The sequence below is a fragment of the Leopardus geoffroyi genome, chromosome A2 (genome assembly GCF_018350155.1).
Source record: "Leopardus geoffroyi isolate Oge1 chromosome A2, O.geoffroyi_Oge1_pat1.0, whole genome shotgun sequence".
In the NCBI taxonomy this organism is placed as follows: Eukaryota; Metazoa; Chordata; class Mammalia; order Carnivora; family Felidae; genus Leopardus; species Leopardus geoffroyi.
In genome coordinates this window covers 18,154,104-18,166,925 of record NC_059331.1, presented here as the reverse complement: position 1 = coordinate 18,166,925, position 12,822 = coordinate 18,154,104, and the positions used below count along the sequence as shown (strand labels likewise).

General features: G+C 38.7%; 1 protein-coding gene across 5 annotated transcripts in view; it reads right to left on the bottom strand.

Moving 5' to 3' along the window:
* ARIH2 (ariadne RBR E3 ubiquitin protein ligase 2) overlaps nucleotides 1–12,822 on the bottom strand; it is a 50,317-nt gene that overhangs the window by 22,438 nt on the left and 15,057 nt on the right. The window contains exon 2 of one of the 5 annotated variants that reach the window (XM_045496810.1): nucleotides 7,962–8,007. The exons of the other annotated variants lie outside the window; for them this stretch is intronic. Coding sequence (XP_045352766.1) covers nucleotides 7,962–8,000 — 39 coding nt within the window. The 5' untranslated portion in view covers nucleotides 8,001–8,007. The remainder of the gene's footprint in view (nucleotides 1–7,961; nucleotides 8,008–12,822) is intronic. 5 annotated transcript variants of the gene reach the window in all.

The window sequence follows — 12,822 nt, the reverse complement described above, 5'->3', positions numbered from 1 at the left end:
ATGACTGCAAATCCACTAATGACCAACTCAGAATATCCCAGCAGATTTGAGTTTTGGTGAGAACAGATTATGTGAAGAGAAGATACATCTAGCACTTTATGGAACTGACAGTGGAGTGATAGGAATCTATTCTTTCAGTGCCAACAGCCAAGAATACGTCAATATATACAAGATAGTAGGCACACACATGTCAGCTGTATGCACCCCCCACTAGCCTTCTGCAGGAAGTGCTACTGTGATCCCTAAGTCACAGATGGGGGTGTGAAAATGGCCCATATTGTGTCCACAGTGTATCATAGAAAATCAGGGATTCTTTCCCTCAGTAATCCAATATACACCTGAAGACACCCAGAGACAATTTAAGCAAAATGCAGTGTGACTGCACCTTGCCCTATAATGGACACCAGGGAATCTATAGGGAAGTCAGGTTCCAAAAGGCTCTCTGGCAAAAACAGCACAAGGGTAGAGGAAGAGGACCTAGAAGAATTTATGCTAAAAAAAGGAGTCTCAGCAGTGAGGCTACCTCATCCCTGATTTGGGGTCACAAGGGAGAACTGACTGCACACACACCCCAGCAGTATCTCAGAGGAAGCAACCACAGGTGATTTGGGGGCAGAAAAGGATGTGTGTTGGAGGCAGGGGCACTATTTAAGCCATTTTCCACAAAAGGGCCAGGACAAACCTTGGGGAGGATATTAAAACATTAAAGAGTACAAACAGCTAAATTCTCGCAGGAAAGAACTCTCTGAGTTTTCATGCCATTACTGTCTAATGATCAAAGAGTTATTCAGAATCTATCAGAGTCAATACTTCACAACTGGGGAGTCTTCCATTCTTCTCTATTATTTTCAATCGTGGAGAACAGAATCTTCCAGCAGAATCAAGATGAACCCTTGCTACACTGTTTTGATCAAGAAATTAGCAACCTATTAGTACTATTGTCTGGACCCCTCCACTCCATAACCTTTAGGATTACCTTCCTGAAACCCTGACTGAAAAGTATTAAGACAGCTCTTACAGAGCTGTTACATCTTGCCAAGATCAGTTCCCACACTGCTTAAAACCCATCACTGCTTTCCAGTACTGACAAGACAAACCTGAAGCCCTTAGTGGAAGTCATCAGAACTACTGTGCCCTGGAGTCCAGCAACAGACCAAGTGATTCTAGCATCCCCATGCACTTTGCTAACTGTTCTCTGCCAAGAATGCCCTTTTCTGTAGCAAATATTTGGAAATTAAAGAACATACTTCTGAGCAGAACTGGTGTGTCAAATAAGAAATCACAAGAGAGGGGTGCCTGGGTGGCTCAGTAGGTTGAGCATCGACTTCTGCTCAGGTCACGATCTCGTGATTGACGAGTTTGAGCCCCATGTCAGGCTCTGTGCTGACAGCTCAGAGGCTGGAGCCTGCTTCAGATTCTGTGTCTCCCTCTCTCTCTGCCCCTCCCCTGCACATGCTCTGTCTCAAAAATAAATACATATTAAAAAAAAAAAATTTTTTTTTAAAGAAAGAAAAAAAATAAATCACAAGAGAAATTAGAAAATGTTTTGAGGGGTGCCTGGGTGGCTCAGTCAGTTAAGTGTCCAACTTCAGCTCAGGTCATGATCTTACAGTTTGTGGGTTGAAGCCCTGTGTCATGCTAGGCGCTGACAGCTCCCATCTTGGAGCCTGCTTCAGATTCTGTGCCTCCCTCTATCTCTGCCCCTCTCCCGCTTGTGTGTGCTCCTCTCTCTCTGAAAAATAAACAAACACTAAAAAAAAAGAAAGAAAGAAAGAAAGAAAGAAAGAAAGAAAGAAAGAAAGAAGATGAAAATGTCTTGAACTGAATAATGAAAATACCACAGAATTTGGTGAGATGCAGCTAACATGATGCCAGGGAGAAATTTACAACTGTAAATGTTTATACTAGGAAAAAAAATCCTTAAGTCCCCCTTGAGAAACTAGAAAAAGATGATAAAACTTAAAGCAAGTGAAAAGAAAAAAATAATAAAGAAAAAAAAAACAAGAAATAAATGAAATCCAAACCAAATAATATTGAAAATTAACAGGAGTGCCTGGGTGGCTCAGTCAGTTATGCGCCAGACTCTTGATTTCAGCTCAGGTCATGATCTCACAGTTTTTGAGTTCAATCAAGCCCTGTGCCAAGCTCTGTGTTGCCAGCGTGGAGGCTACTTGGGATTTCCTCTTTCTCTCTCCCTCTCTCTGCCCCTCCCTTGCTCTCACTCTCTCAAAATAAATATTAAAAAACTTAAAAAAAAAAAAAAAGAAAATTAAACCCCATTAGTTGATTCTTCAAAAAAATCAACAAGGGGTGCCTGGGTGGCTCAATGAGTTAAACACCCAATTCTTGATTTCAGCTCAGGTCATGATCTCACAGTTCATGAGTCCAAGCCTCACTCTGACAGGGCAGAGCCTGCTTGGGATTCCTCCCCCCACCCCCCCTCACTTGCATACTCTTTCTCTCAAAATAAATAAACTTAAAAAAATAGATCAATAAAATTGATAAAAACTTTAGCTAGATTAAGAAAAAGAGAATACAAATGACCAATAACGGGTGAAAAAGGGATAATAAATTTAAATCTTAGGTGAAATTGACAAGATTCTTGAAAAATACTTAGCAAAACTGACACAAAGTAGAGAAGATAAACAGAATAGCTCTTATATCTACTACATTGACTTTATGATCAAAAATTTTCTCACAAAATTCCCATGCCCATAAGTTTTACTGTTGAATTCTATCAACACCAATCTTACTTTTAGAAACTCAAGGAAGTTACACTTCTTCCAATTCATTTTATGAAGCTAACATAACCCTGATATAAAAATCTGACAAAAATATAACAGAAAGAAAATTACAGACCAGTATCCCTTATGAACATAAACACAAAAATCAATCCAAATATTTTAGCAAATTAAATCCAGCAATATAGAAAAAGGACAATATATGATAATGAAGTGAGGTTTATCCCAGGAATGGAAAGCTGATTTAACATGTGAAAACTATTGTAATTCATTGAATTAACAAAATAAAGGTGGAAAAAATGATCATTTCAGACACAGAAAACCCATTTGACAAAATTCATTCAAGATATAAATTTGCAGCAAATCAGGACAAAAAGTGAATTACCTGAGAGGTGAGGGAGAAAAAGTGAACTGCCTGAATCTGATATAGGGCACCTATGAAAAACATTATACTGAATGCTAAGATCAAGAAAATGGCACAGATGACCATCCTGACCATTTAACATTATACTGGAGGCCCTAGCCAGGGCAATAAGGCAAAGAGAAAAGAAAAAAAGACATTAAATAAAGATTGGAAAAAGAAGCAAATCTGTCTCTATTCTTAGATAAAATTGATTGTTTACTTCGAATATCCTAATATGCAAAAACTACTACTAGAATAAATGAATTATGAGATAACAAAACACAAAGTCAATATACAAAAATCAAATGTATTTCTATACAGCAGCAAACAAATGAAAACTAAAATTTTAAACAGGTGAAATGTATTTTAGTAATATATTTAGACCAATATATCTGAAATATTATTTCAACAGGTAATCCACAAAAAATTATTCAAGAACTATTTTATTTTACATCTTTTTTCTTTAAGTTTATTTATTTTGAGAGAGAGCTAGCGTATGAGCATGCACGTGGGGGGGGGGGGGGGGGGGCAGAGAAAGACAGAGATAGAATCCCAATCAGGCTCTGTGTTGTCAGCACGGAGTCTAATATGGGGCTTGATCTCATGAACCACTAGATTAAGACCTGAGCTGAAATCAAGAGTCGGCCATCCAACCAACTGAGCCACCCAGGCGCCCCTTACATCCTTTTTTTCATATGAATCTTCAAAGTACACTTTTATTTTATTTTTAAATGTTTTATTTATTTATTCATTTTTTAGAAAGCATGAGCCGGGGAGGGGCAGAGAGAGAGAGGGGGACAAAGGATCTGAAGTGGGCTCTGCACTGAGAGCGATGAACTCGATATGGGGTTCGAATTTATAAACCGCGAGATTATGACCTGAGCCGATGTCAGACGCTCAACCGAGCCACACAGGTGCCCGAAAAGTACACTTATATTTTAGAATCATAGCATATACCAATTCAAAATGGCCACATTTCAAATCTCAATGGCTACATGTGTTCATAGCCACCATACTGAACAACATAGCTACAGACTGAAGACAATCAAAATTAATCAAAATCAAAGCAGGGTTTTTTCGGGGGTGGGGAGCAAGAGGCACACATTAACAGTTGATCCTAAAATCCATGGAAATGGAAATGACCCAGAATATCCAAAGCAATCTTGAAAGAGAAGAGCAAAGTTGGAGGACTTATGCCATCTGACTCTAACACTTACTATAAAGCTATAGTAATCAAGGCAGGAGGGTACATACAGGCTTAAAAACAGACATAAAGATCAATGCAACAGAATAAAATTCAGAAGTAAACTCAGACATTTATGGTTAATTTTAAACAAAGGTGCTAAGGAATTCAAGAGAGGAAACATTCAACAGATGGTTCTGGAATAACTGAACATCATTATGCAAAAACAAAACAGAACTTGGACACTTCATATCACACAAAAATTAACTCAAAATAGTTCACAGATTTAAATGTAAAACTAAAAACTAAAAAACTTCTACAAGAAAATCTTTGCAACCTTGGCTTAGGCAAAGATTTCTTACATAAGACAATGAAAGCACATTGATAAACTGAACTTCATCAGAATTAAACTTTTACTCTTCAAAGACATTAAGAAAATGGAAGAGATAAGCCACAGAGGGAAAATAATTACAAATCATGTATCTGATAAAGGATTTAATTCAGAATCTATAAAGAACACATGCAACTCAAGAAGACAACCTAATTTTTAAAAATGGATGAAAGATTTGAACACTTCACCCCAAAAATGTATGAACAGTAAATAAGCAAAAGAAAAGATCTTCAATATCATTAGTCATAAGGGAAATGCAAATTAAAACCACAAGATACCACTTCACACTCACTAGAATGAATATAATCCAAATGACTGTCAATACCAAGAGCTAGCAAGAATGTGGAGAAACTGGAACCCCTACAGAATGCTGGCAGCAATGTAAAATAGTAGTCACCTCAGAAAACAGTTTGGCAGTTTCTTAAAACGTTAAACACACATATTACAACCTAACAATCCCACTCCCAGATATCTATCCAAGAAAAATGAAAGCATATGTCCATTTAAAGCCCTGGACATGAATGGTCATGGCAGCATATTTCAGAATAGCTTCAAACTGGAAACAACCCAATGTCCACAACTGATGAATGAATGGATAAGAAAAATGTAATATATCCATACAACAGAAAATTCAGCAATAAAAAGGAAAGCACTACTGACATGTAATATGACATGGGTGAACCTCAAAAACATTATGCTCAGTGAAAGAAGCTGGACACAAAAGACTACATATTGTATAATTCCTTTGATATGAAATTTCTAAAAAAAAAAAAAGGTAAAACCATACATACAGAAAGATGATCACTAGTTGCCTGGGGCTGTGAGCAGGGACTGACTACTAACTAACACATGGGAACTTTCCAGATGATGAAAATATTCTGTAACTCAGATTGTGGTGATGGTTACATAGTTGTATAAATTTACTAAAATTCTTCTAATGGTACACTTTACAATGGGTGAATTTAATGGAATGTAAATAATCCTTCAATAAAGCTGTATAAAAATAAAATTGGTCAATGGCTAGATATATAACAAAGCAAACGTAGCAAAAGGTTAGCAACTGTATAATCTTGATCACAGGTATATAGATGTCCACTATACAATTCCTTAAACTTCTTTGTATATTTTAATTTTTCATAATAGAAATCAGGATGGAAAAGTTTGCCAAATTTATTTAACATAATGGCAATAACTTACATAAACAAATGTTACAATAAACAAAAGGCTGACCTTTAAGCTACTGCATTAGTCACTCTGACCTTTCGAAAAATCCTCCTTCAGAGTTTTAATATAGTTTTGACTAAAGGTTAACTGATCATACAATGTGAATTTCAGCATAAATAGATACAACTTCCATACAGGTCTATAATGCTAGTTAACTTTATAATGCTCTCTGGCTCTCTCTCGACCTCCCAGACCAAGCTTTCTTAGTGTTTCACTAGATGCTCTGCTCCTAGTCTTTTGGCTCCTTAAATGTTGCTGTTCCACAAAGCACAGCTCTCAAGCCTGTCTTTGGGTTATCACAGTCATGTCTAAAAGCCTTGGTCAGTGTGAACATAAGCCCCAAAGATAAGAACTCTTTTATTTTTCCTGGGAGCTGGGGAAGGGATGTGACTGATCAGGGTGGGGAAGGGAGGGCAAGTAGTGGTATAAAGTTCATCAAAGACTGAAGGGTTCCCTTGAGTCTCTGGTGGCCCAGAGAAGGTTTTTACAGAGTTAAAGATAAGGTAAGAGCAGAAGCCAAGAGCAGCCTATCTTCCCTGCCCTTTTTCCCTCTTTCCCTGTATCCTCAAACCTGACCAGTTCCTAGGGTCAGGAGCCTCTAAGGAGCTTTCCTTCTAGATTGAAAAAAACTGTGGGATTGCCCTCTGTTGTCATTTACCCTAACCACTGCTCTGCACTGCCAATCCAATCTTGCTTGGTTTTGCATTCCATTTACAATCCTCAAACCCTCAAGTGGTTTCCATATCTTTATTCCAGAAAGCCCTTAGCTACATGCATGCCAGAAAGGACTTTACTGCTGGTCATCAATATATCCCAAAGGTTGCAGACAAAAACCTTCTGTCATCTTCTATAATCTATGTTTGGGACAGACGCTTAGAAGATATTTCCCTGATACAGGTCCTCAAAACATGTCCAGTAGTTACCACTTGTGCATAGATATCTAAAGGAGTAGACAGCTGCTGGGAGTCAAGTTCTCCTTTCTGTTTCTTATAAACAATATAGTAAGTGTGCTACACAATTCTATCCCTACTTCATAAGGAGGACTTGGGGGGTAGGGAGTGGGAACCAGTGGGAAATCCAGAATTCGGGCAATGATGCTAAGATTTTCTCACAGAGATGTAATAAAGTGTACAAGAATGCTTTAGCCTTTGTTGCCATCAAGGAGGTCCTCACTGGTTAATAGTAGTACACAAGTCCACAACCTCTGCATTTCAGTAGATATTCTGGAGACACTTTCTTCCATGTTCTAAGGGCTTCAGAGACTAGAGAAATGAAATAGTGTAAACATCAAACTGTCAGTTAGAGTGGAGAACACCTTGATAAAACCTCTGAATCTTGTGGCCTCCAACCCACTCATTACAAGGAGACAGCAGCAGGATTTCAAGACCTTAGATAAGGCAACAGCAGCAGCAATTTGGTTATCGGCTTATACTTCAGCAATTCTGACTTGCTGCCCCACCCTGCATTTCAAATTTACTGCTGTATATTTTCTCCGTTAGGTCCCTATGCAGAAAGCTGACTGTGGCAAAATGATTTTTTATATCACAGGTTCCTAAGCCTACCTCTTCTTAATCTCCTGACCACAAAGAACTTAAAATACCAGAGCTACTGAAGGAAATGGTAAGTACATACAACATTCTAGACCCTTTCTAACACAGCCAACATCCATCTTTGGGGAAAATGTTTTAAGACTTTCAGGAAATTTAACAGTTACTACTTGACATCCCAGAGTACTTGGATCGTATATGTTTATTATTCAAAAATAATGCATAAGATATGTTAATTTTATATAAGGATCAAGGCACGTAGTGAATAGCCTCTGCTCTTGACAACAGTTCTCCAAGGAAACCCACGAACATGGTCAGTTGCTTCTTCCTCTTTTTAGTCTCCTACAGTTGATTCAAGCTGTCCAGCCCTCAGGGACAAGTTAATAACACAGCTCGCAAACAGATTTTTTTCCCCCAGAAAAAAGAAATCCAGCAGCCCACCAAAACTGTCACCATCCCTTCCCACACTTACCAGTGCCATAGGGAGGATGCAGCTGATGGCAGTGAGCATCAACGGCCTGAAAAAATACAGGTGGTAGTTTCAATTTTTATTTAGAATTCTTACTTGCCAACTGCCTGAAATTTTTTAAGGCTACACGAATGGGTCTCCATGCCTCAGCCTGTGTTAAGCCACTTCGTAGTCCATTCACATTTGTTAACAAACACTAGTGGTCATTCACTAAACAGCAGAGATGAAGGAAAGGAGTGAATTGTGGGTGAGCTTCTGGGCCAGGATAGAAAGGGACATGATAAAGGAAAGCTAGCCTAAGGAGATCAAGATGGATGAATTCAGGTCTTGGAGGGTGGGGGGTGAGGCGAGAAGGTACTAAAGGAGTAAGAGGAAGAAACAAGGTTAAAGCACAGAGACAAAGGAGTAGGTGAACATCGGCCTACTAGAATGGGACAAAATCAGCAGCAGTGGTGGTGGCAGTGGGGTCCCAGCTACCTTAGGCGAGGCTCACCCCAACAATCAAATTTAAGTGGGTGGGCCTTCATTCTCCCAGACTTCACATCTACATATTCTCAGCTTCTAGAAGGTCAGCTCTCTGGCACCTGATCATAACTTGGCTTCCTTTCACTTTTTCTTTACAGGTCTCCACGGAGGGAGGGCACACTTGTAACTGAGGCACCCACATTATTCATGCTTTAAAAATCTGATTAAATTTGAAGATTTCTCTCCAGTCTAATCTTAACTCAGTGCTGTCTCTGATCATTAAAATTAATACCAAAAAACCCAACAACCTCCCCAAATAGTTATTTACACAAAACACAATAAAGCAAAAATATGAAAGTCATCATCCTTGACCATAAGGATACTTTTTTATTATGAAAAATTCCAAGCATCTACAAAGTGAAGAATATGATGAGACCCATGCATCCATCAGCTCCAACATCAACTCATGGCCAGGTCCACTCTATCTGTACCTCATCTATCCCCCACCAGCTACATTATCATGGAGTAAACCCAGCCAGACTATCTTTTAGGGTGTGCATTTTAATAGAAAACCTCTGGGAAGTACTTAGTACAAAAGGCTGGTTGAGCCCCTACTAGAATTCTGTGTTTTCCAGGGGGTTCCATATAAGCAGGATGATCACCATTTTTACAAACCAAGGTCGTATCCAGTAACCAAAGCCAAAAAAAAAAAAAAAAAGGCAGACGGGAGCTGACATCCAACGAATTGCACATAGTAGGATTAAAATCCAAATCTTTTACCATGTTTCTGCAGCCAAAGCCCATCTTATCCAAAAATGATTTCAAATAATGCTCTTCCTCTTGTAGCTACTGCTACTGTGAGGAGGCAAGTAAGAGGTAATACCAAATACTACTGGGCAGTACCATTCAGATCCCCCCTCTTCTCTACAGGATACCTCAGAGGCTAGCATATCTTACTGACAAAGCCACAAAGTCCAAGAGCATATTTCAAAGACAGAGCTACAGATTGATGGCCTTAGCTATGCTCAAAACATATAATGCTATTTTTATAACCCTTCTGTTTATATAAAACTCCATCAAGGAGTGCCTGGGTGGCTCAGTCTGTTAAGTGTCTGACTCTTGAATTCGGCTCAGGTCATGATCCCAGGGTCGTGGGACCTGCCATGTCAGGCTCCATGCAGTGTGCGAAGCCTGCTTAAGATTCTCTCTCTGCTCCTCCCCCATGCTTGCAGCCATACATGCTCTCTCTAGAAAGAAAAAAAGTAAAGAAGAAAGGAAGAAAGAACAACTCTGCCAGAAAGGAAGCTCCTTGAGGGCAGAGATTTATAATAATTTCCTTCTCTGCCATACCCAAGCACCTGGAACAATAGCGGTGCCAGTACTAGGTCCTACACGCTAACGCTTCCTTCTGTCACCTCATACCTACATTCTCCTCCAGAAGCCAGAGAGGCACCAAGAGCTTTCAAGCCTTCATGGGCTTGAAAGAGGCAGGGAAAGGCCAAATATAGCTCCTCTAAGGAAGGTTAAAAACAAACAAACAAACAAACAAAATGTAAGAGGTCTTCTGAGAGTTGCAGAGGGTTCTGAAAGGCAGAGAGGCTCACAGGAGGTTTGAGGAGGCAAAAATCAAACATATGGGTTAGGGAGAGGGGCAACAGGAAGGAGTTCAGATTGGAGTCTGGAGAAGCTACTTTAAGTTTTTCAAAAGATCAAGATAATCAAAGTGGAACTTTTAGTGGATATATCAGAAAATATGAAACAAAAGTAGAAAAGGATTTATTTATATCTCCTCTCTCACCACTTTAAAAAAAGAGGTGGCAGAAACTAAAGGCAAAGAGATCTTAAAATTATTTTATGGTAGAGGTCAAACTATTTTTTCCCCATCTTTCAGCATCTATCTAAAAGTTAAAACAACAGAAGACACTCAGAAAACACTTGTTTATTGGGAATCAACAAATTCTTAACCTACCCCAATCACCAATGAACAATGAACAAAGTAAATCAAATGGTTCATAAAGAGCACTTTGATGAAAAGGATCAATACCCACCACCCCATCCCTCCCCAGCCTCCCAGTCTTCCAATACAGGAGAAATCTCTACCATTTCTTCTGGTTGTCACCAACCTTGCTAAGTGTGCCCACAATTCTCTAGCAGATTTAGTTTACTTATACCACTCCCTACCTTCCCCTTCCAAACCCCAACCTTTTTATATTTATATTACTATCAGTTCTATCAGTTACCTTTGTTAACTTTAAAATATTGTTTACAGGACCCGAATTGCATTTTCTTGTTTGTGCTTCCAATGTCACTGTCCTTGGGCCAAAGAAGGATATCCATACATTAGGCACAAATACATTATCTTTATTCAATCACCACCATTTACTTATACTTGTGCCATATATGTGTTTGCTTTATATTTGGCTTATAATTTTTTGCATGTAGTTTTTCTGCTTTGCATAGGGATTCTAGTTCCCTTGTCCCTTGTAAAGAGCCCTATGGTCTCTTTACCATATTCCAACTATCTTCCAGCTTTTTCATTTTATCTATTGCTTGAAATCTACCCATTCCTATTCTCGAATAAATTTTTCTTGGATCCCACCAAAACTGTTCAAATTTGGGCTGACTGCTTTCCAGGGTTGTTGTATAAGTAACATGAAAATTTTCATTGGACAACTAGGTTATTAGTTCAACCATTTCTTGAATTCTTTACTTTCCTCTTTTTGATTTTCATCTGCAAGTAACTGCTTCAGAAAAGGTACAAGGAAAGGAAATTTTGGGAGTCCTCGCACTTCTGAAAACAAGCTTATTTTGCAATGACAGAACTCTAGGTTCAAAACGATTTTCCCTCAGGACTTGGAAGGAAGACTGCTGTTCCACTGTCTTCTGGTTGTCACTGTTGTTGACGACCTATCTAATTCCCATTTTTTTTCAGAAGACCCAGTGTATCTTCATGGAAACTTTCAGGTTTTCTATCTATTCTTTTCTGAAACTTCACAGTGACAATTGTAGCAGGTGGGCCTTTATCCTTCTGGGCAAAGGGTAGACCCTTTCAATAGGCTCCTCTCTGTAGATTCTGGATATTTTCGTCTTATACTTTGAAATATCCCTTCTTTTAATTTTTTGTCCTCATTTCCCAGAAATTCTGGTAGATGATAGATCTCTGGATTGATCTTCCATGTTTCTTTTTTTCTGCATACAATTTTTGCCTGTATTTTGGCTTTATATTGAGATTTTTCTCTTGATTTTATCTTCTGATCTACGGAATATATTTTAACTTGGCAAACCCATAATTCATCTCCACAAGCTTTTTTATTTCGACAGTTTCTTCCAGATGGCATCTCTGATTGTTTCATGGATGCCACATCTTCTTGAATATCCTGGAGAATACTAAATAGTGCACTTTTATAAACAAGCAAAATCATCTACTGGTCTGCTTCACCTAAGGTCAATTTTCCTGTTTCTCTTCTATTTTGCACGTTTTCCTCAAATGTCTGGTGATCCTTGGTTAGCTATTCACGGTAAAAAATGAAAGGTTGCCAGAAAAAGGAATGAAGTCGTGATACATGCTACAACTTGGATGAACCTCTAAAACATCATGCTAAGTGAAAGCAACCAGACACAAAAGGTCACATATTGCATGATCCCATTTATATGACACATACAGAATAGGTCAATCCATAGAAACAAAAAGCAGATTAGTGGTTGCTGAGGGCTGGGGGGAGCAGAAAATAACTACTTAATGGATACCAAGTTTCCTTCTGGGTAATGAAAATGTTTCAGAAGTAGAGATTATGATTGCACACTGTGAATGTACTAAAAGTCACTGAATTTAAATTTGAATGGTTAATTTTAGGGGTACCTGGGTGGTTCAGTTAAGCATCTGACTCTTGATTTCAGCTCAGATCACATCTGAGTTTGTGAGTTCAAGCCCCACTCTGTTAGTGCAGAACCTGCTTGGGATTCTCTCTCTCTCCCTCTCTGCCCCTCCCCCACTCATGTTTTCTTAAAATTAAAATAAAATAAGATAAAATGAAATGAAATATAAAATGGTTAATTTTATATGAATATTAAATTTAAAAAGGGGGGTGGTCAGGAAAGCAAATCCTAATTCTGGATTTTCTAATTTTCTTTAAGGGTGCTTAATCAGAGGCAGCTAATACACAAGACTCAAGAACCTCCAAACTGACCAATAAGGTCATCCAACCTCACACTCTAAGGGCCCTATTTCTCCCCAGGTTATTCTATTTCTTAAAAATAGGCAGATTATTTTGTCCTGAAACCAAGTGGGGGCAGGGCTGACTGTCCTACACAGAAACTTTTAATTAATTAATCCCCTCATTCCCAGCTCACTTATTTCTTCCAGCCTTTGTCAGTCAAATGAGAGCCCACAGTCTCTTCA